Source organism: Schistocerca piceifrons, chromosome 2, assembly GCF_021461385.2.
Source record: "Schistocerca piceifrons isolate TAMUIC-IGC-003096 chromosome 2, iqSchPice1.1, whole genome shotgun sequence".
Classification (NCBI taxonomy): domain Eukaryota; kingdom Metazoa; phylum Arthropoda; class Insecta; order Orthoptera; family Acrididae; genus Schistocerca; species Schistocerca piceifrons.
This window is the reverse complement of record NC_060139.1, coordinates 198,245,561-198,265,526: the sequence shown is the minus strand read 5'-3', so window position 1 is coordinate 198,265,526 and position 19,966 is coordinate 198,245,561. Positions and strand designations below refer to the sequence as shown.

The 19,966-nt window shown below is 42.8% G+C and overlaps 1 protein-coding gene across 3 annotated transcripts in view; it reads right to left on the bottom strand.

Moving 5' to 3' along the window:
* The window catches only part of LOC124775916, a 394,798-nt gene that overhangs the window by 54,366 nt on the left and 320,466 nt on the right, over positions 1-19,966 (bottom strand). For 2 of the 3 annotated variants that reach the window (XM_047250760.1, XM_047250757.1), the window contains exons 3-4: positions 16,237-16,335; positions 7,446-7,625 (exon numbers count right to left, since the gene is read on the bottom strand). In XM_047250760.1, the coding sequence (XP_047106716.1) occupies positions 7,446-7,625; positions 16,237-16,239 (183 nt within the window). In that variant the 5' untranslated portion in view covers positions 16,240-16,335. The remainder of the gene's footprint in view (positions 1-7,445; positions 7,626-16,236; positions 16,336-19,966) is intronic. The other variant, XM_047250759.1, reaches the window with a different exon arrangement.

The window sequence follows — 19,966 nt, the reverse complement described above, 5'->3', positions numbered from 1 at the left end:
GGCCATCGAACCACTAAATCTGAAGGAGGGTGCCGAGTTTCCCTTGTTAGCACAGTAGTGTAAAACTATTTGCACACGCCTACTATATGCAACTATGCTGATAGACGTTTTTATGGAATTACATACAAATTAAGTTATTCACACAGAGTAAACTGAGACAATTATGCTTTCTGCTATGATATTTCCGTATGCATGGATCGAACCTAAGGCCTGGAGGGTAGGGGGACTGGGCGTAAATGGGAGAGCGATTTAAAACTATGGCCCTTGAGGGTAGAAAATTCGCGCAGTTGCCTGCATTAAAAGTTGTTGCGAAATTTCGATTAATTACTTGATAATTAAAATATTTGCCCATGTCTGGGGTCGAATTGCTGACCTCCGAGCTCCAGAGCTTAGATGATGTAGTTAAATAGCTTGTGACGTCATACGCTCTTGGGCACTTGAGCTACTGGGTTGTATAACCCTTTTTTCAGAGTGCAGGGCAATTGATTATCAGTGAAAGTAGGCCAGAGTAATTATGATTCTGAAGAGCGACTCAACTGGCAAACCCTGCTGACGAGACACAAGACGTCATCTGACTAAGAAATCCATCAGGAATATATCAACCCTTACAAAGCTCCCCAAGTCGACTGTTGGTGGTATCGCGAAGTGGAAACACGAAGGAACAACATCAGTTAAACCAAGCCCAAGAAGGCCTCAGATGCTCACAAATGCGTGTGTGAATTCTTATGGGACTTAACTGCTAAGGTCATCAGTCCCTAAGCTTACACACTACTTAACCTAAATTATCCTAAGGACACACACACACACACACACACACACACACACACACACACACACACACGCCCGAGGGAGGACTCGAACCTCTGCCGGGACCAGACGCACAGTCCATGACTGCAGCGCCCTGGACCGCTCGGCTAATCCCGCGCGGCCTCAGAAGCTCACAGACAGGGACTATTGAGCATTACGGAGGGTAATTACAAAAAATCGCATGATATCAGCGGAAGGAATGACTCGTGGATTCCAAACTGCAAAAACTGAACACAGATCAAGCATGACTGTGCACACGGAGTTAAAAAGAACGGGGTACAGCAGTGGAGCAGCTCCTCGTAAGCCACACATTTCCATAGCCAAGGCTAAGCGACACATAGCAAATGTCTGAGACTCAGTGGAACAGCAGGTGTAATGTAGTAACCAACATACCCGCAGTCTGATTGATCTACGGTATCTCATAATCACTATCAAAACTACAGGTGATGCTATAGCGGTATTAGCGTGATGTCTCCTAGGAACGACTGATTCTTTTGCGCAGTATGCTTAATATTCCGTTACGTTAGGAGACGCGGTGAAAAGATGAGTGGGTGAAACCAGACGTGAGTTTCAAAGGCTACTGCAACGCACAGACTGTGACGCTTTCTGGAAGCAGCAGGTCTTGGTGCGACCATACCACTGCTATCTGTCGCCGGGGCCCAGCGCGCTGGCTGGTTTTAATTGCTCGCACATGCGGCCACCCCGAACAACGCCGCCCCTGTCCGTGCTGCGCCCCAACCCTCCGTCTTCACCCCCTCATTAATAACTCACTTCTCCGGAACGTCACAGCCACGGCTCGGAGTCCTGCTGCGGCTAAAGAAACAAATCTTTTCCATCCCCCCAGCAAGGGGTTTATCTTGGCGTTCGGCTTCCTCCGACGTTCTGAGCGTCGTTAGTTTGGGTGAAACGTAACACTGCGGAACACCTGTCGTTCTCGTGTCGCCATTAATTCGTAAGATGTCTCCTGACTGCAAGGGGACTACACCAGACAGCTACATCCACACAAGAATCTGCCATTAGGAAACCCCACATGAGCCAATTAGCTCTCGAGACAGAGCTATTTCATAACATACGTCTCTTGCCAGAACAGTGCAGCGGCGGTTTATCGTTGCTTCCCTCCTCTTGCTGCTGACTGATGAAATTAGCCTTCCAATGTGGGTGAGTAACCAGTGCTTATCAAATGCAGCACAATGTTTCTATTTTAGTGGGAGGTAGAGAACACCAATAAAGGAAGAGTATAACAATAACTATTATTAAATATAAGTGGGCGTCTTCCGAACTTTATCTGTATTATTACACTTCAACATCTCTGTAACATACAGGGTATTCCAGAAATGCTGTGACATAACTTGAAGGGATTTTAGACGGTATCTTGAGCAGCAAATCGAGGATAGGAACCTGTGTCCAGAAACGTCATCCAATGACGCTACAGAGCGTCGAAGTTATAGCCGCTGCCGCCTGCTAATAGGCCGCCCCTTCGGCAGCAAACGTGACTGTCCGCTGACAGACCATAGACGGAACGTCTCGCAGTGTTGTTTGTTATTCAGTGATCGCGACTGGCTGCCACAGTCGCCACTGGAGAAGATGGGATTAGCTGCTGCGTAGACAGACCTTGAAAGTGATGCTCTGTTGCCTTGGTGGGTGGCAGTTTCAGACACAGGTTTCCATCTGCAGTTTATTTTCCTCCTGTACACCAAAAACATTGGAGATTTTAGAGGGTTCCAGGAGAAAAATTGCGGATACAAAACCGTATCCGAATCAGTCATCTACAGAGGCAACAGAGCATTGCAGTCATAGGAGACAAAGCATGCCTACGAAGTAGCTAGTTCCATCGTCTCCACTGGCGATCGTGAAAAATCAATCATGGTCATTGCATAAAAAGTTCTCGGTTTACTTGCCGTATCAAATTTGGATAAAATTTCAAGCTTTCATAGTCAATCATGGTCATTGAACGACAATCAACACCGCGAGACTTCCATCTACAGTCTGTCAGCATACAGACTCACATTCGCTGCTGAAGGGGTGGTATAGCAGCAGGCGACGGCGACTATAACTTCGATGTATCTGGACACCGGTCCCTATCCTTGATTTGTTCCTCAAGAAACACTCCACAAACCTCTCAAAGTTTGTCCCAACATTTCTGGGGCACCCTGTAGACGAGAGGACTAATCTGGTGAATTATTTGTTTTTTTAGTCTGTTTCTGAATTCTCTCGACTTCTTCCTTTCGACTGATATGATGATTTCCTCCTAACAGTCTGTAGTTTACACTAGACCCATGTTTTTTGCTTTCTTTGTAACTGTACGATACTTCCCCAGATTTTTGTAACACAATGAAAAATTTAGCTTCACTCTTTGATCACCGGTTACCATCTATCCCAATAACTCAGTGAAGCAACTGTAATTGAAATAGAATTTTACACATGTAGTAGGCGATTGGAATTTTGTGTAAATGGACTATGGAAAAACTAGAATAGGGAAGTATCGAAGTATTTGAGGTGTAATGTTACAGAAGGATGGTAAACCCTTAGAGGACTGAAAAGAAATGGAGAAGTTTTACGCAGAATTGGCGGGGAATGGCAATACGTGAAAATACCAACTTGAAGAAGAGACAATATGATACTACAAGTATTAAGACATCAAGGATAACTTACGTAATAACTTCCTATAGGAAACTCTAGAAGGGTTGCAGGGGAAAACAGAGATTGGAATATATACAACCAATAATTAAGGACGTTCGGTGTAATTTCTTCCGTGAGATAAGGAATTTTAAACGTGAGTTCAACCACTAACAATGATAAAACACTAATTTTTACGCGTTTCGAAGATACCTGACATCACAATCATCTCAGTTTCATCTCGAAACAAGAGTTCGCACTGCATGGAAATCGTTGACAAAAGTTTATCCACGCAAAACACTTCACAACAGTGTCATCATTGTATAATGATGCAACAGTAGTTACGTAACGTTACTATGCTTTTTTTCTGGTTAAACTTTCGTCAACGCTTTCCATGCAATATGTAGTTTCTTGTATTAAGAAGGCACCGTCGAAGCACATCGTAATTAGTGCTTTTGGATTGTGAGTGTTCAAGCCCCCATTTTTTCTTACAATTTAACGCAACCATGACATGACATTAATCGTGGACAAAAATCAAAAGACTGATGTAAAAAGTCTGTAACCAACCTCTCATAGTCAACGAAACCCAACGACTAACGTGCCTTACACCAACCAAGTGTAATATCCGTTAGCTCGTCACGGACAAGTAGCTCACCTAGAAAATTGTCTAATGAAAAATTAAGCTAGTTACTTTTGACTGATTTAACCACAAGTTGAGTCACTCCATTTAATGGACAGCTGTTGAAGCATGAACGCAGTTTAAGTGGTCTGAATTCTGATTTGTGATTAGAGGTAACATCGCGGAGAACAGTTTGAGAAGAGAGCAAAATGAAAATGACTTCATATCCATCTGCAGTAGATCATAGCAAAAGAGTAAAGACCAGACATTATTCAAGGACGGGGAGTGTTGTTACCATGGCTTTAAAACTAGAATGTTACTGTTTGTTCTAATAAAGGACTGGGAGAGGTAATAATATCCAGTAACATTACTTAAATCCCTCAGTAACTGAGAATCGGAATGGGCTGAGCGCTTGTTGCTTTATAAGTACATCTCCGTAGCTAAATTTTCTGTCCAAATATTTGGCATATTAATATTCTAGGAGAGGAGTGTAATATGCAGACCATAACACGGTCTCTCTCTCTCTCTCTCTCTCTCTCTCTCTCTCTCTCTCTCTCTCTCTCTCTCTACACCCTTTCACATAAAATGCACCCAGAGATACCGCCAGACTCGCTTTGGTGGCGCAAGGCTGTAATTTATGCTTGTGTCGACCCCGACTGACGTCACAGAATGCTCCACCTAATTGGCTGGCCTACTGCTGTGACGTCAGCCAGGTCTCCAGGGCGCCGGCAGCCTCTCGCGGGATGTAAACAAAACAGGTTGCTCGCCACGCCGGTGGCCGGTCTATAAAACACGGGGAAACGACACGTGTGCCTCGTCTATCGGCGTCTAAAAAGCGGGCGGACAAGTCGAAAGGTCGGCCAGATAAGGCGCTGACGTCCGTCCGAACGAGCTGCAGCCAGCCACCTGGTTTCCCCTGGGAAGAATGCCCCATTCCGAACACGTTTCCTCGGTCCGGCTAGTATCTCACGCTGACAGGGGACGCCAGACGCCATCGTTTCCCTCTTTTTAAGTCTGTGCTGCCGATGTTCGGTTGCGTCGTCCCTTCTCCTGCTTTTAAAAGCACGCTAAGCATCAGAATTTGTTTGCTGGCGTCTAGGCGTGAGGGGGTCTATATGCTCCAATGAATAGCAGCGTAACTTGGACAGAAGGAATACAGTACAAGTTAGTAAAGCTAAATTTGATAATCCAACATAACAGGAAATACGATGAGTATTGTAACTGCGGTCCTTCCAAATCGAAACTCTGTCGGCATTCACGCTTTATGTAAATAGTATTCCACGATGTATTAAAAATCTGCAGGTAGCCTAGGCAAGATACTTCTCGAAAACTGATATAAAATAAATTTCCGAAGGAACAAAAATACTTGGTGCATTGAACAGGGGAATATAGGGATGCAAGTAATCAAGATTATTATTATGGAGATATATTAATGTAGCATATTTCGCAAACAGAGAAGATGACGTTAAATGTCCGATTCCTAGTGCAGAGAAGCCGAAACACACTGAGATTCTATTATATCCAAGAGAATATCATAAGTAACATACTACATTTGTTCGCTCGAAGGCCATCACGAAGCCTAAGAAAGCATCTGAATTGCCTTAAGACACCTTTGGGAAAGTTCCCGAAACTATTCTGATTTTTCTACAGCTACAATTAGCCTCTCTACATTAGAGCGGTACACTAAACTTTTAGGAAATAACAGTAGAAACGATGCGACAGATGAAGTTTATGGTAAAAGATGAGCGCATTTCACGCATTGTCATGCATTGTTAATTTCGTGTGTCAATAATAACATACCTCAGAAATGCATTCATGTAGCTAATGTAAATATTTCATTTCAAACTACAGAGGGAGACGGAAGATATCTTTCGTAACACACAATGTGGGATATAAATTGAAGGTGACAACGGAAGAAAGTGCTGAGCCAAAGGAGCGTATTTTGATGATGATATTTGGTTAATGACCGTACAAATTCCGAAGTCTCGCAACTTTCCCGAATGATTATGAAATAATGATGGCAGCACAAACATCCAGTCCCCGGGCGGAAAAAGATCCCCGATCCGGCTGGGAATCGAACTCGGGACCCAGTGATCCAGCGTATTTTGAGTTACTGCATGCTAATTTGGTTAAATTCAAGGACAAGGACGCAAGGACAATAAGACAAAAAATTTATATATAAGGCATCGCTTTCTAACAGTACGCAAGGAATTTCTTGGTACCAGTACTTTAGGCACTCGAAAAATAACGTGATTATACTAATCGTTACTAGAATGAGGGTTGGCACTTTTTTCCGCAAACTCCTTTAATTCAGTGTCAGAGGTGGAACATTTTATTACTGCTCAAAGAAGGTCGATAAAGTGGGCTGAACATTTGTACATGATGGTGGACGTGGTCATGGTAGTGAGAGCTATTCCAATTACAATGTGTGTGATAAGTTTAGTAGTGGTGGTGGTATCTATGTTAACTAAGAAAATGAAGATAAAGATTTAGCTAATGATGCACATAATGAATAAGGAGAAGGATAACAATTACAGAACCTGAATCACAGAGTTCCAGAACAGCAGATGCGTTTCTTTCCATGTCTGTACTCCATATGACGTCTGTACTGTCTGCGCCTTAACAGAAATGGAACCGAGTACAATAACAACGTTACAAGTATTATTTTTTAATTAAATGATGGCTTTTTTTACAGCTGTCTATGATGTTTAAACCAATGTAAACACATTCTCCGCTTTCTGTAGTGTAATTCCTGATGGACGAGGCTACGGGAGTATAAGAAGACGATTAGCACGCCTACCTAGGACGTTCCTCGGTAAAAGGGAGCTTTTTAGTATCAATCATAGGGCTTCATTTGACGAATACATATCTCAAAATTTACGTATGGAGTATATCGTTGAATTTAAATGAATTGTACACTATGTTTAAGCCAGGATGAAAGAGAACAGAAGGGTTTGAGATGTGTTGTTACAGAAGGATGATGAAAAATTAAGTGGACTGATAAGGTAAGAAATGATGAGGTCCTCTGCAGAATCTGTAAGGAAAGGGAAAGACACCTGTGCAAAAGCAAGTGCAAGATGACAGGGCAAGCGTTAAGACATCAAAGGTTAACTTCCTTGGCCCAAGAGGAAGCCGAAGAGAGCAAAAGCTGTAGGGAAAGAGAGACTGAAATACAAACAGCAAATAGATCGATAACTTTGGGTGTTAGTCCTGCTGAGATAAGGAGGTTGAAAAAGGAGCGGAAGTTGTGGAGGGCCGCCTCAGATCAGTCCGAAGACTGATGGCAAAAAAAAAGTATTTAACAATTACAGTACTTTCGCATCTTTATGTGTGGTTGCTGCAGCACGTAGAAAACGCAGATTTTATTGTGCTTTGAGAGGTAGCGGAGCGGGCTGGTACTGACCGTTGTGAAGGTGACGGGTGCCTCCATGAGGAACTGGCGCTTGTCGCGCGGCTGCGGCTGGGGCTGCTGCTGGGGGGAGCTGGGTTCGCTCCCCGTCGACGGCCTCGCCGCCTTGGCCGACAGGGCGCGCTGCAGCCGCGCCGCCGTCGTCGACCGCTTGCGGATCAGCCCTTTCATCTTCTGGAACACACGCGGCCGGCCTCACTCACACACACTTGCACAGGATGGGTGCAGTCGAGTACTAACTGAACAGGCCTAAGTCATGCTGAAGTCCAGCCAGTTACTTACATTTGTAATATTTCTGTCGATATGACATGGAACAAATCATGTTATGGACTACTCATATACGTTTGTTTGTAAGCATGGCTAAGTGTTGTGCATTTACAGGAAATTAAATAGCACAGTGTCTTAAATTTAACAAAATAAACATATTAATCTCTCTCTCTGTTCATCTTACAACGGAAACACAAGTAAATTTTCTGTGGTAATCAGCCGAGTAATACCTTCGTTTTGGAACGAAGTCTTGAGATGATGCTTTTGCTTCAGAGACACCGCTCTGAAACGAAAATATTACTTGGCTGATTTTCCGAGAAGAATTCATCCGTGCTACTCGAGAAAGGCTTCATTCGCGTGTGAACTGAACCACAACTCTAAACAAAACCGTGATCTTTTCTGACAGATTCTACACGCAGTCAAGAACAAAACAACTGGCATATGTTGTTTTTTGAATTTTTTTGACTATGTACGATCTAGTATTAGAAAAGATATGATTTCATGTTCATGGCACTTGCTTCTGATTATCTGGTTGAAACTGGCCAATAGTGACGAAAAAGACACTTAAAAATCAAGTAGCAGACAGTCTCAGAGATGTTGAAAACTGCGGATCTCAAGCATAAGGAAAACAATTTAATATTTTTCTACTGCAGTACGAATGATACCAGAGTTTCATTAACTATTTGTCTATCAAATAGGAGGAGTTATCCAGGACTACTTTTAGAATTAGCTTTGCTGCTTGTCAAACATTTTACTTTATTGTGCAAATTACAGAAGATAGTTCTTTCTTCCTGTTATTGAACTCATTTCTGAGCAAGTGACAGCCGTACTAATGAATAACAAATGAGATATTTTATTCTAATGATGGATTATTTATGACTAATTTCATTAGAGAGTGCATACGAGGTGCGCATACTACCCAAACATATACAAGATCACTGTTGTTGAACACCAGATATTAATTTCGCCTGCTAGCTTTTGTGCAATCAGACTTCCTTTTCTTTATGAGTTAGTGTATAAACTTGAGGAGCCTAAGACTAGGAACAAAAATTGCTACACACAGTTCTGTGAGGAAACAAGCGCGCGCGCGCGCGCACACACACACACACACACACACACACACACAACTAAAAAACTATAAGTTGATCGGTTCCCAGCCGAATGAGTTCGTCAAATAATTGTGGCTTTCCAAAGAAATTGAAACGGCAAGTTACTGTAGGATTCTGTATTCACCTCAACTGGACATAATAATGAGGAGGAAGGCGCAGGTACAAGTACACACCCCACGCCAGCGGTAAGGGAGTGGATGCTTGGTACTTTGAGAGTCAACTGTGACTTTTTAAGAGAACAGTCTAAAAGCAAGGCTGGCGTAGAACATGGCTCACATTTATTACGCTTTTATATTTGGTATTTCTATCAACGACGTTAACGATCAATACAGTGAAAGTTACTGCGCAGAAATATCGCTCTCGTAAGCTCCAAATCGAAAAATCGATAAATACGTAGCGGATGAAATGAAACCTTGGAAGTTTGTTGTGCTATCTTTAAGGCTTGGTCATCTTGGTACGGAATTTTATATTACAGTATCTACAACTTCCGCTCCTGTGACAAGAAAAAATTTTAAATCTACGTAATACTTCCGTGTAGTAGGTGGTGAGTTAATGGAACATGTACGCAAACGCATCAGGGAGATAAACAGACACAGAGGAAATGCCACACCACTGGAAGGGCAGATAAGATACCACATTACGCTGAGAGACTTTCCCACATTTCGCCAGCGTCAGTAAACAGGAAACGCTTTGCGCAGATGGCGAACTATATTTACATGGCGATGCATACTAAATTCATTCACGGCTTATGAGACAATGGTTAGCTAGTAATCTTAGTTACGTGCATCACAAAATCTTATCGCTGCAAGTTATCGACTTGTGAAATCTGTCTCGACAATGTTTTCATATCTTCAGTTTCAATGCTTTCTCCTCTAAGCATATATTTATTTAACCTGATCAGATTAGGGCCATCAGGCCCTCCCTTACCTCGGACCAGTGTTCCACACATGCAGCATTTCATTTCACACATCAGAGTTACATCATGACAATACTTTAAATAAGAAAATTAGATTACTCTAGTCACAATATGAATAAAGAGTAATGACTAAGACCTAATAAAGTAAGTACTGGCAGTATTTTTACAACAGGTGCTATACATACAAATTATGATAAAAGCAATAAAAGTAACAGTAAAAAAATCAAATAATAATGATAAACATGAGAAAAATTGGCGATAGTAATGAAGATTTGTGCAGATGTACATTAATATCTTGGTGTGTAAAGTAGATGTTTACTAGTATAGCAAGTTTTGGGGGAGGGAGATTTAAGGATGGGGAAAGAGGGAAGTAATGAGGTGAAGTGCATTCGTGTACAGAGGAAGGCATTACTGTTGCTCAAGTAGATACGTCATTAATTGTTTTTTGATGTCGGAAATGTTTTTAAGTTCTCTAACATAACGAGGGAGGTTATTCCAGAGTCGGGTTCCCGCTACTGTAAAGGACTTGGAGAAGGTGACTGAGCCGTGCAGTGGAAGATTTTATTATGATGGGAACGTGTGTTTCTGTCATGTTGTTCCGACATAAGCGTTAACGACGAGGAGAGAGATGAGGGACAGTGTACATTTATAATGCAGTAGATGAGACAGAGTGTATGGAAATCTCTGCGTTTGTCTGCACGCAGCCAGGACGATTTTGCATATGCTGGTGATATGTGATCAAAAAGTCGAACGTCACAGATATATCAGACGCAGGCATTCATGACCAGTTCCAGACGCCGCGAGTTTTCCTGAGAGAGGCCTTGTAGGATAATATCGCTGTAGTCAATGATTGGGAGTATAAGCGTTTGTACTAATTTCTTTTTCAGATCGAAAGGAAAGAGTTTTTTATATTTTTGTAGGACATGAAGGGATGCTGATGCTTTTTTGCACACTGCAGTTACATGCTCTGTCCAATTTAGATTTTCATCTATTATTACTCCCAAACTCTTTGCTGAGGGAGAGAAGTTAATATTTGTTCCATTTAGGATAAGAGATGGTACGGATTCCCAATGTTTTGGGCTAATGACCTTAGAGTGACCAACAAGTGCCACTTGGGTTTTAGATGGGTTTAGTTTTAGTTTTATGGCCTGTGCCCATTTTGATAGTGCATCGAGATCAGTATTGAAATTTTCAATAGCTTTCTTAAGATTGCTTGGTTTCGCACTTAGATACAACTGAAGGTCGTCAGCATACATATGATATTTGCAATAAGTCAGAACCGATAACACGTCATTGACATATAGAGAGAAGAGTATGGGACCTAGTACTGAGTCTTGGGGAACGCCTGACACCACCTGTCACCATTGTGATTTTATATTCCCGGACAGGTCTTAGAGGTGTGCGTTACACAGGAATGGTTTTACTTACACATACGATTGTTTCTGTGTACTGTACGTCGGTCACAAAATTAAGTAATCACCTCAAATGCTTCAGCTGTGTGTGTGTGTGTGTGTGTGTGTGTGAGAGAGAGAGAGAGTGAGAGAGTGAGTGAGTGAGTGAGTGAGTGAGTGAGTGATATATATATATATATATATATATAATAGAGTAAAAATGGGCAACTACAGTTTTCAAAATTACGTTTCCCAATGTGACTAAAACGGAAAGTTTTAACGTATTTTATCAGCTTTGACTTGCGACAGTCTGGCGTGGACATTTAGTGCGAAACGCTTACAGAAATTGGGCTTTAAAAATGGCTCTGAGCACTATGGGACTTAACATCTATGGTCATCAGTCCCCTAGAACTTAGAACTACTTAAACCTAACTAACCTAAGGACATCACACAACACCCAGCCATCACGAGGCAGAGAAAATCCCTGACCCCGCCGGGAATCGAACCCGGGAACCCGGGCGTGGGAAGCGAGAACACTACCGCACGACCACGAGATGCGGGCAGGCTGTAATCCATCGAGAATCAGGAGGAAGCGTTATCTAGATGTCAAATGGCTGAGGTGACAGCGCGCGCGCGCATGCACGCACACGCTTGCACGCGCACGCTATCAAAACTAGTCGTGGACCCAACATGGAGCTTTGTGGAACTAACATTTTTCCCCGCGGCTTTAGCACCGTTTCACTCTCACAAGGCTTTACGTTCGACAGCAACTTATCATAGCGCTACAGCAGCTGTCAAGGCAACAAAACTAAGCGAGCCTTCTGTCTCGTTTGCGCACAGCCCAACAAACAAATCGCATCACAGCGGACGATGAACTCGGGCGGGCCAGACAGTACCGCCGCTAACGACCGATTGATCGACGGTGCGTCAACGCCCGCCGGCGCCCATTCGCACGTAGCGGCCGAGGTGCAGAACTACGGGCAGCGAGCGCTCTGTGGTGGCATTCTTGCCGCGCCGCGGGTTTCTTGCGCGTCCACTGGCGCCAGTTCCCGGAGCGCGCGGCGCTCGCAAGAACAAGGAAGAGCTCTCTTGTGTCTGGGCCCACCCACCGCGACGCTGGATCTCTCTATCGGAGGCGGCGCCGCACCCTGCCGCGGCGGACGTGGCCGGCGAGAGGCGCTCAATGGAAGCGTGGGCGTCATGCTGAGGGAGGCGCCTGTGTCAGACCCGGCACCACGGCGTGTCTCCACAAATATGTCACCTCGTCGCCAACATCGCGTACTTCCTGGCGTCAACTGACTCCCACAGCAAACCCCACAATATACCTGCCTCGTACTACGCAGGAGACCCGGTTTCGAGTGCCGGCCTTGGTACATATTTTCACTTGCCGATTCAGTCTGTATACATAAAATCATATCTGTATGAGACTAGTAAGTCACTGAAATTGTTTATTCATGAGACCCAGAAAATATTAGATACAGGCTCCCAGGTAGATGCCATTTCCCTTGACCTCCGGAAGGCGTTCGATACAGTTCCGCACTGTCGCCTGATAAAGTAAGAGCCTACGAAATAGCAGACCAGCTGTGTGGCTGGATTGAAGAGTTTTTAGCAAACAGAACACAGCATGTTGTTCTCAACGGAGAGACGTCTACAGACGTTAAAGTAACCTCTGGCGTGCCACAGGGGAGTGTTATGAGACCATTGCTTTTCACAATATATATAAATGACCTAGTAGATAGTGTCGGAGGTTCCATGCGGCTTTTCGCGGATGATGCTGTAGTATACAGAGAAGTTGCAGCATTAGAAAATTGCAGCGTAATGCAAGATGATCTGCAGCGGATAGGCACTTGATGTAGGGAGTGGCAACTGACCCTTAACATAGACAAATGTAATGTATTGCGAATACATAGAAAGAAGGATCCTTTATCGTACGATTATATGATAGCGGAACAAACACTGGCAACAGTTACTTCTGTAAAATATCTGGGAGTATGCGTATGGAACGATTTGAAGTGGAATGATCATATAAAATTAATTGTTGGTAAGGCGGGTGCCAGGTTGAGATTCACTGGGAGAGTCCTTAGAAAATGTAGTCCATCAACAAAGGAGGTGGCTTACAAAACACTTGTTCGACCTATACTTGAGTATTGCTCATCAGTATGGGATCCGTACCAGGTCGGGTTGACAGAAGAGATAGAGAAGATCCAAAGAAGAGCGGTGTGTTTCGTCACAGGGTTATTTGGTAACCGTGATAGCGTTACGGAGATGTTTAGCAAACTCAAGTGGCAGACTCTGCAAGAGAGGCGCTCTGCATCGCGGTGTAACTTGTTGTCCAGGTTTCGAGAGGGTGCGTTTCTGGATGAGGTATCGAATATATTGCTTCCCCCTACTTATACCTCCCGAGGAGATCACGAATGTAGAATTAGAGAGATTCGAGCGCGCACGGAGGCTTTCCGGCAGTTGTTCGTCCCGCTGGAACAGGAAAGGGAGGCAATGACAGTGGCGCGTAAAGTGCCCTCCGCCACACACCGTTGGGTGGCTTGCGGAGTATTAATCTAGATGTAAATTGTGCCATTTCATTTGTATAAGCACCTGCACCTGGGGTTACCAGAAATAGCCTGAAGGTTACCTGCACCCGACTAGATAAATACTGATATGAAATGTATTCGCAGTTACGAATATGAATCACCTCCATCTGTATAATGGAATGACGACAATCAAAGTTTGTTCTGGATCGGGACTCGAACCTACATTTTCCGCTTTACGCGTGTGGTCGCCTTAACCGCTCCGGTTATCCGTGCACGATTCACGGCCAGACACAGACTTCCATACGTCGTCGTCCATATGTCACGTCCATACTCGCACATCCTATTAATGTTATTCCCGCACACGGGAGACATTTTATTCGTTAATTGCAGGTACGGTATCGGCCAACGAACTCGAAACTGCGCTACCTGCGTAGTGAAGAAGTACGGTGCAATGTTCCTTCGAACATGCATGCATGACCAAGGCACTGCAATTTCGTATTTATCGGACGATACCGGGCCTGCGACTTAAAATGTCTGCCCTGTACGGAAATAACATAAATCGGAAGTTACGAGTAGAGGAACGACACTCGAAAGTTCGGGGCTGCCATGAGTATTAAACCGTGATAGAGAAACGACTGATCTTTTGCGGAATATGTTTATAAATTATTAATTTAATATCTGCCGGGGTCCTGCTTTAGACTTGTTTACTGGGTTCTTTGTTAGGCTTCGGGATGACCTTAGCCCCTATTTTTATTTATGGAAGTTCGCACATTTGCGAGATAGAAATTTTAAATACCCTCATGAGAATTAGTTTCTTGATGACTGCAGTGAAATTTATGTCTTGAGAGGACATTGTAAGTTAGTTTCCAGTGACACTGCTTAAAACATTTACTGATTACTACGACAGCTGTTTCGGAATATTTCCATTTCGAAATACGACTACGTTGTCCTGGCTTATACAAAACGTGTTGTGTGATATGTCTACGTTGTCTTGGCTTGTATAAAACATCTGGTGTGATTGTATCTGGTGACTATTCTCGTTATATTTCACGTTAAATTCTGAAATATCGATTTCACGTCGATTTTGTGCTGCTTTACACAGTGTGAAGTAAGATTTTGATACGTTATGGTACATATTTCCTGTAATTTTTTGACAGTTCACGCCATAGATGTTTTATATTTACATAGAAACATAGTCTGTTACCACGTAAATATAAAACATATATGGTGTGAACTGTCAAATAATTATTGGAAATATTTAGAATTAGTATCAAAATATTACGTCACGCTGTATAAAACAACACAAAATCGACTTGAAATCGATATTTTAAAATTTCGCGTTTAATATAACGAGAACAGTCACCAGATACAGTCACAACAGATGTTATACATATATCAGGACAACGTAGACGTACCGGGTGATCAAAAAGTCAGTATAAATTTGAAAACTTAATAAACCTCGGAATAATGTAGATAGAGAGGTAAAAATTGACTCGCATGCTTGGAATGACATGGGGTTTTATTAGAAGAAAAAAAAAGAAAGTATTGCTAGACGCCTGAAAGATCTCTTGCGCGCGTCGTTTGGTGATGATCGTGTGCTCAGCCGCCACTTTCTTCATGCTTTGTCTCCCAGGTCCCCAGACCTCAGTTCGTGCGATTATTGCCTTTGGGGTTACCTGAAGTCGCAAGTGTATCGTGATCGATTGACATTTCTAGGGATGCTGAAAGACAACATCCGACGCCAATGCCTCACCATAACTCCGGACATGCTTTACAGTGCTGTTCACAACATTATTCCTCGATTAAAGCTATTGTTGAGGAATGTTGGTGGACATATTGAGCATTTCCTGTAAAGATCATCATCTTTGCTTTGTCTTACATTGTTATGCTAATCATTGTTATTCTGATCAGATGAAGCGCCATCTGTCGGACATTTTTTGAACGTTTGTATTATTTTGGTTCTAATAAAACCCCATGTCATTCCAAGCATGTGTGTCAATTTGTACCTCTCTATCAACATTATTCCGTGATTTATTCAGTTTTCAAATTTATACTGACTTTTTGATCACCCGGTACTTGAAATTTTGAAATATTTCGAACATTTGTCGTAATAATCGATAAATGTTTTAAAGCAGTGATACTGGAACCTTACTTACAATTTGATGAGAATGTTGGGTTGATGTACTTCTTGACAGGTTTTAAACATGTCTTTTTCATGTACTGTCTGTAAGTAGACACAAATCTAACCGTTTTCTTTTCCATGACCTGACATTGCCAAAGTTCTTTTATACATCTGTGTACAAATAAATAAACACCTGATGATGCAAATATAGTCGGCAAAACCGATCGTGGGTCTGAATAAAGATTTTTAACAGTCGCATCGGTCCTCCTTATTCAGCACTCGAATCTTTCTCAGAAGACAATGCTGGAATCCGACATCTGCCTCCAAAGCTCAATTCCTCAGTAAGGGTCTTGCTTAGCTGGCTTAGCTCGTAAGTAATTACAGGTAAAGAACTGCGTTACCAATGAAGGCAAAAGGCGTTACTGGCGCTTCCATATGGTGTCGGCACTTACCATGGTGAGGGCATCCTTGTCGTACAGACGCAGGCAGTCGTTGGGGAACAGGTCCTGGATGCGCTCAAGGTCGCTCTCCTCCTGTCCGCGCTTCAGAGCCTGCAACAGGAATAATGGGAAACCTCCTTAATGTCTGCCACAGTCTGCAATTTATACTGAAACAAGTACCGCCAGAGAGGCCGAGAGTGGCGTTCTCATTGCGGGTACTTGGACGAGGTATTATGCAACGTATTCAAATTATATGGTGATGACAGTAAGAAGTAGCAACGGGTCATTATACCCCTTGCTTGACCTGAGACTAAATAAATGAATAAATAAATAAATAAAAGAAAATCGCTTACAAGACGGCCACTATCTTCCTCCTCTGCATAGCGCATCAACTTTATCTTGTGCTTACCGAGTTAAAAATTGTGCTTGATATAAACTACTGTGTTGTTGTTGTGGTCTTCAGTCCTGAGACTGGTTTGATGCAGCTCTCCAAGCTACTATATCCTGTGCAAGCTGCTTCATCTCCCAGTACTTACTACAACCTACATCCTTCTGAATCTGCTTAGTGTATTCATCTCTTGGTCTCCCTCTACTATTTTTACCCTCCATGCTGCCCTCCAATGCTAAATTTGTGATCCCTTGATGCCTCAGAACATGCCCTACCAACCGATCCCTTCTTCTAGTCAAGTTGTGCCACAAACTCCTCTTCTCCCCAATTCTATTCAATACCTCCTCATTAGTTATGTGATCTACCCATCAAATCTTCAGCATTCTTCTGTAGCACCACATTTCGAAAGCTTCTATTCTCTTCTTGTCCATACTATTTATCGTCCATGTTTCACTTCCATACAAATACTTTCGGAAACGACTTCCTGACATTTAAATCAATACTCGATGTTAACAAATTCCTCTTCTTCAGAAACGCTTTCCTTGCCATTGCCAGTCTACATTTTATTTCCTCTCTACTCTAATTATACAGTAAAGCTGCATGCCCTCGGGAAAAATTACGGCTGTAGTTTCCTCTTGTTTTCAGCCGTTCGCAGTACTAAAACAGCAAGGCCGTTTTGGTTAGTGTTACAGGGCCAGATCAGTCAATCATCCAGACTGTTGCCCCTGCAATTACTGAAAAGGCTGCTGCCCCTCTTCAGGAACCATACGTTTGTCTGGCCTCTCAACAGATACCCCTCGTTGTGGTTGCACCTACGGTACGGCTATCTGTATCGTTGAGGCACGCAAGCCTCCCCACCAGCGGCAAGGTCCATGGTTCATGCGGGGGGACCGTGACTATATCCCAAATGAACATACTTGTATTTATCCAATTTATAATACGGGATGTCCAGGAGGAATGATCGGGATTCGGGGATGTGACAGGAACTATTATGCAAAGCAAGAAAAGGCTTAGTAACCATGGGCTAAGAAATGCGTACCTTAAGAGCTATCAACACTTGTTCAGTAGAAGAGACGTCTTTCACAGTAGGGAAGATGAGCAAAGTGCTCGTAACTCTCAAGGTGTGCACTTTAGAACCAATGTTATCTAGATTTTTTTTTCTTTTTCTGGTCCATACAACTACCTCCCAAAATAGGGAAAGCAAAGAGCTTGCAACAGAAGAGATTTCTTTTACACTATCGAAGATGTAGTGATCATAGCTCTCAATGTTAGAGCCCACGTTTACTGAACTTTTTTATTCGAACGATCGTTTCTTTCATATCCCTGAATACTGACCATTCCACTTGGGACACCCTGTATACAACCGATTTGCTGAATATTTACAATAGATAATTTTAATAAAAAAAGGTATTCAGCTCCATTTATGTCTCGTAATATGACGATACCGATGTCCCATCAGCGCACAAAAGAAGTTCCCGCATGGAATTAAACCATTTATTCAACATTTGTTTTAGAACGGAATATCTGTTGTGTAGGATTCACTAATAGAGCGCTGGTCACGGATAACAGTGATCGTGGCGCCACACCCTGCTTTAATCTATTAATTCCTATGCGATATTAGCTTATCGTCGGTGATCTGGTTTATAAATGGAATTGCATCTCCCCCTCCCCCACTTCATAGTCACTCACTCATTCGAAAGGAATGAGCCAAAGCTGTATCTGCTTTCTGATATTTCCAAAGAAATTAAGTGAAGAACAGGACGAATATTTTGTATCCGCGTGCTCAAGACGCTTACAACTAAACACTTCTTAGGACAACTGATGTGAAGCTATCATACAGCTGTTATTCAAGCAATATCGAGGAACTGGATGAGGAAATCGGGAGTGCATGAAGAAAAATGTTAGGATTGTGAAGCGAGATATGTGGGGCAGACGGGACGGAATTTTAAAGTTAGATTTAAAGGGTATAATAAGAGAGAGAACGGCTTGTCAGCTGTAGCAAAGCATCTTAAGATGAATAGCATTCGTTGAGGAATGTAACACAAACATGAGGGTGTTGAACGTTGAAGAAAAAAGGTGGTTACTAGCAAATTTAGAGGAGGTAGAGATTTATTGTGCTTCGAAAGAGGAGTGCGTCGGCGTTTTAAATGAGAGGACGCAAGTGTCCAAAGGGCATATCTGGGCACACATTAGCGACATCCTCCTCAAGAAGCAGCCACCAACATATTTTACCTAGTGACATAAGATTTTCGCTTGCTGTTGCCTTTCAGATTGCAATGCAGAGGTAGTTTTTACGTTAGAATGGGTTCAAATGGCTGTGAGCACTATGGGACTTAACGGCTGAGGTCATCAGTCCCCTAGAACTTAGAACTACTTAAACCTAACTAACCTAAGGACATCATACACATCCATGTCCGAGGCAGGATTCGAACCTGCGACCGTAGCGGTCGCGCGGTTCCAGACTGTAGCGCCTAGAAACGATCGGCCACTCCGGCCGGCGTTAGAATGGGCTAACACAAGACAGGCAGTTCTCAAAGATATCGTTTGTGTTGAACATTGGGCATTAATTACATATCTCCGTTGGTAGGTGATGGCAGTGGCTTTCAGTTTGCAACTGTACCTCGGGAACAGTGGATGCACCGCCTTGTAACGTTTTATGGTTTGAGTCGACAGTGCAGATGTTCAGCTTGTTTGTTAATTGTGACGAGGACTAATGGCGTAATTTTCTTAAGCTAGGTTGTAACGCAGAAAGTCTGTAATCCTTATACATCTGTCGGTGGAAATAGAATTTTTTATCTGGTTACCTGGTTTTTATCGCTTGAAAATGGGTTAATGTCGTCCCGACACATGTGGCAATAATCACACGATCGACAACTGGTCTGATTATCCTCAATATTGCTTAAACACATTTTGTATCTTCTTCTTTGTTGATATGGGGGTATTGATATCCAAATATCTGCTTGTTCATTATATGAGTTTGTTTATTGGTTTGCTCTTTTATTTTGTTATGTCCTTTATATAAGAACACATCAAACGTTGCTCATAAATAGGCATGAATATATCACATAAATTTTTAACATAATTTCATGGTGTTAGTGTAACTAAGCATTCTGGGACTCTAGAAAAGACAAACAGTTTGCTCATAAAATCAACGGCTCACTTTTTATATCCTTGCAACACAGTGTCAAGCTTACCCGCCGACTGTGTGCTAAAAATAATCCGAGGCAAATAAATGCCCCATATCGAAGTGACAGCTTCCAGAGGTCCAGCTTTTGTAAGTGGGCTGCTTCTGTGTTGGCAGCGCTGTGTAGCGCTTTGCATTGGATCTCTGACTGCGCTTTCTTTGTAAGAGAC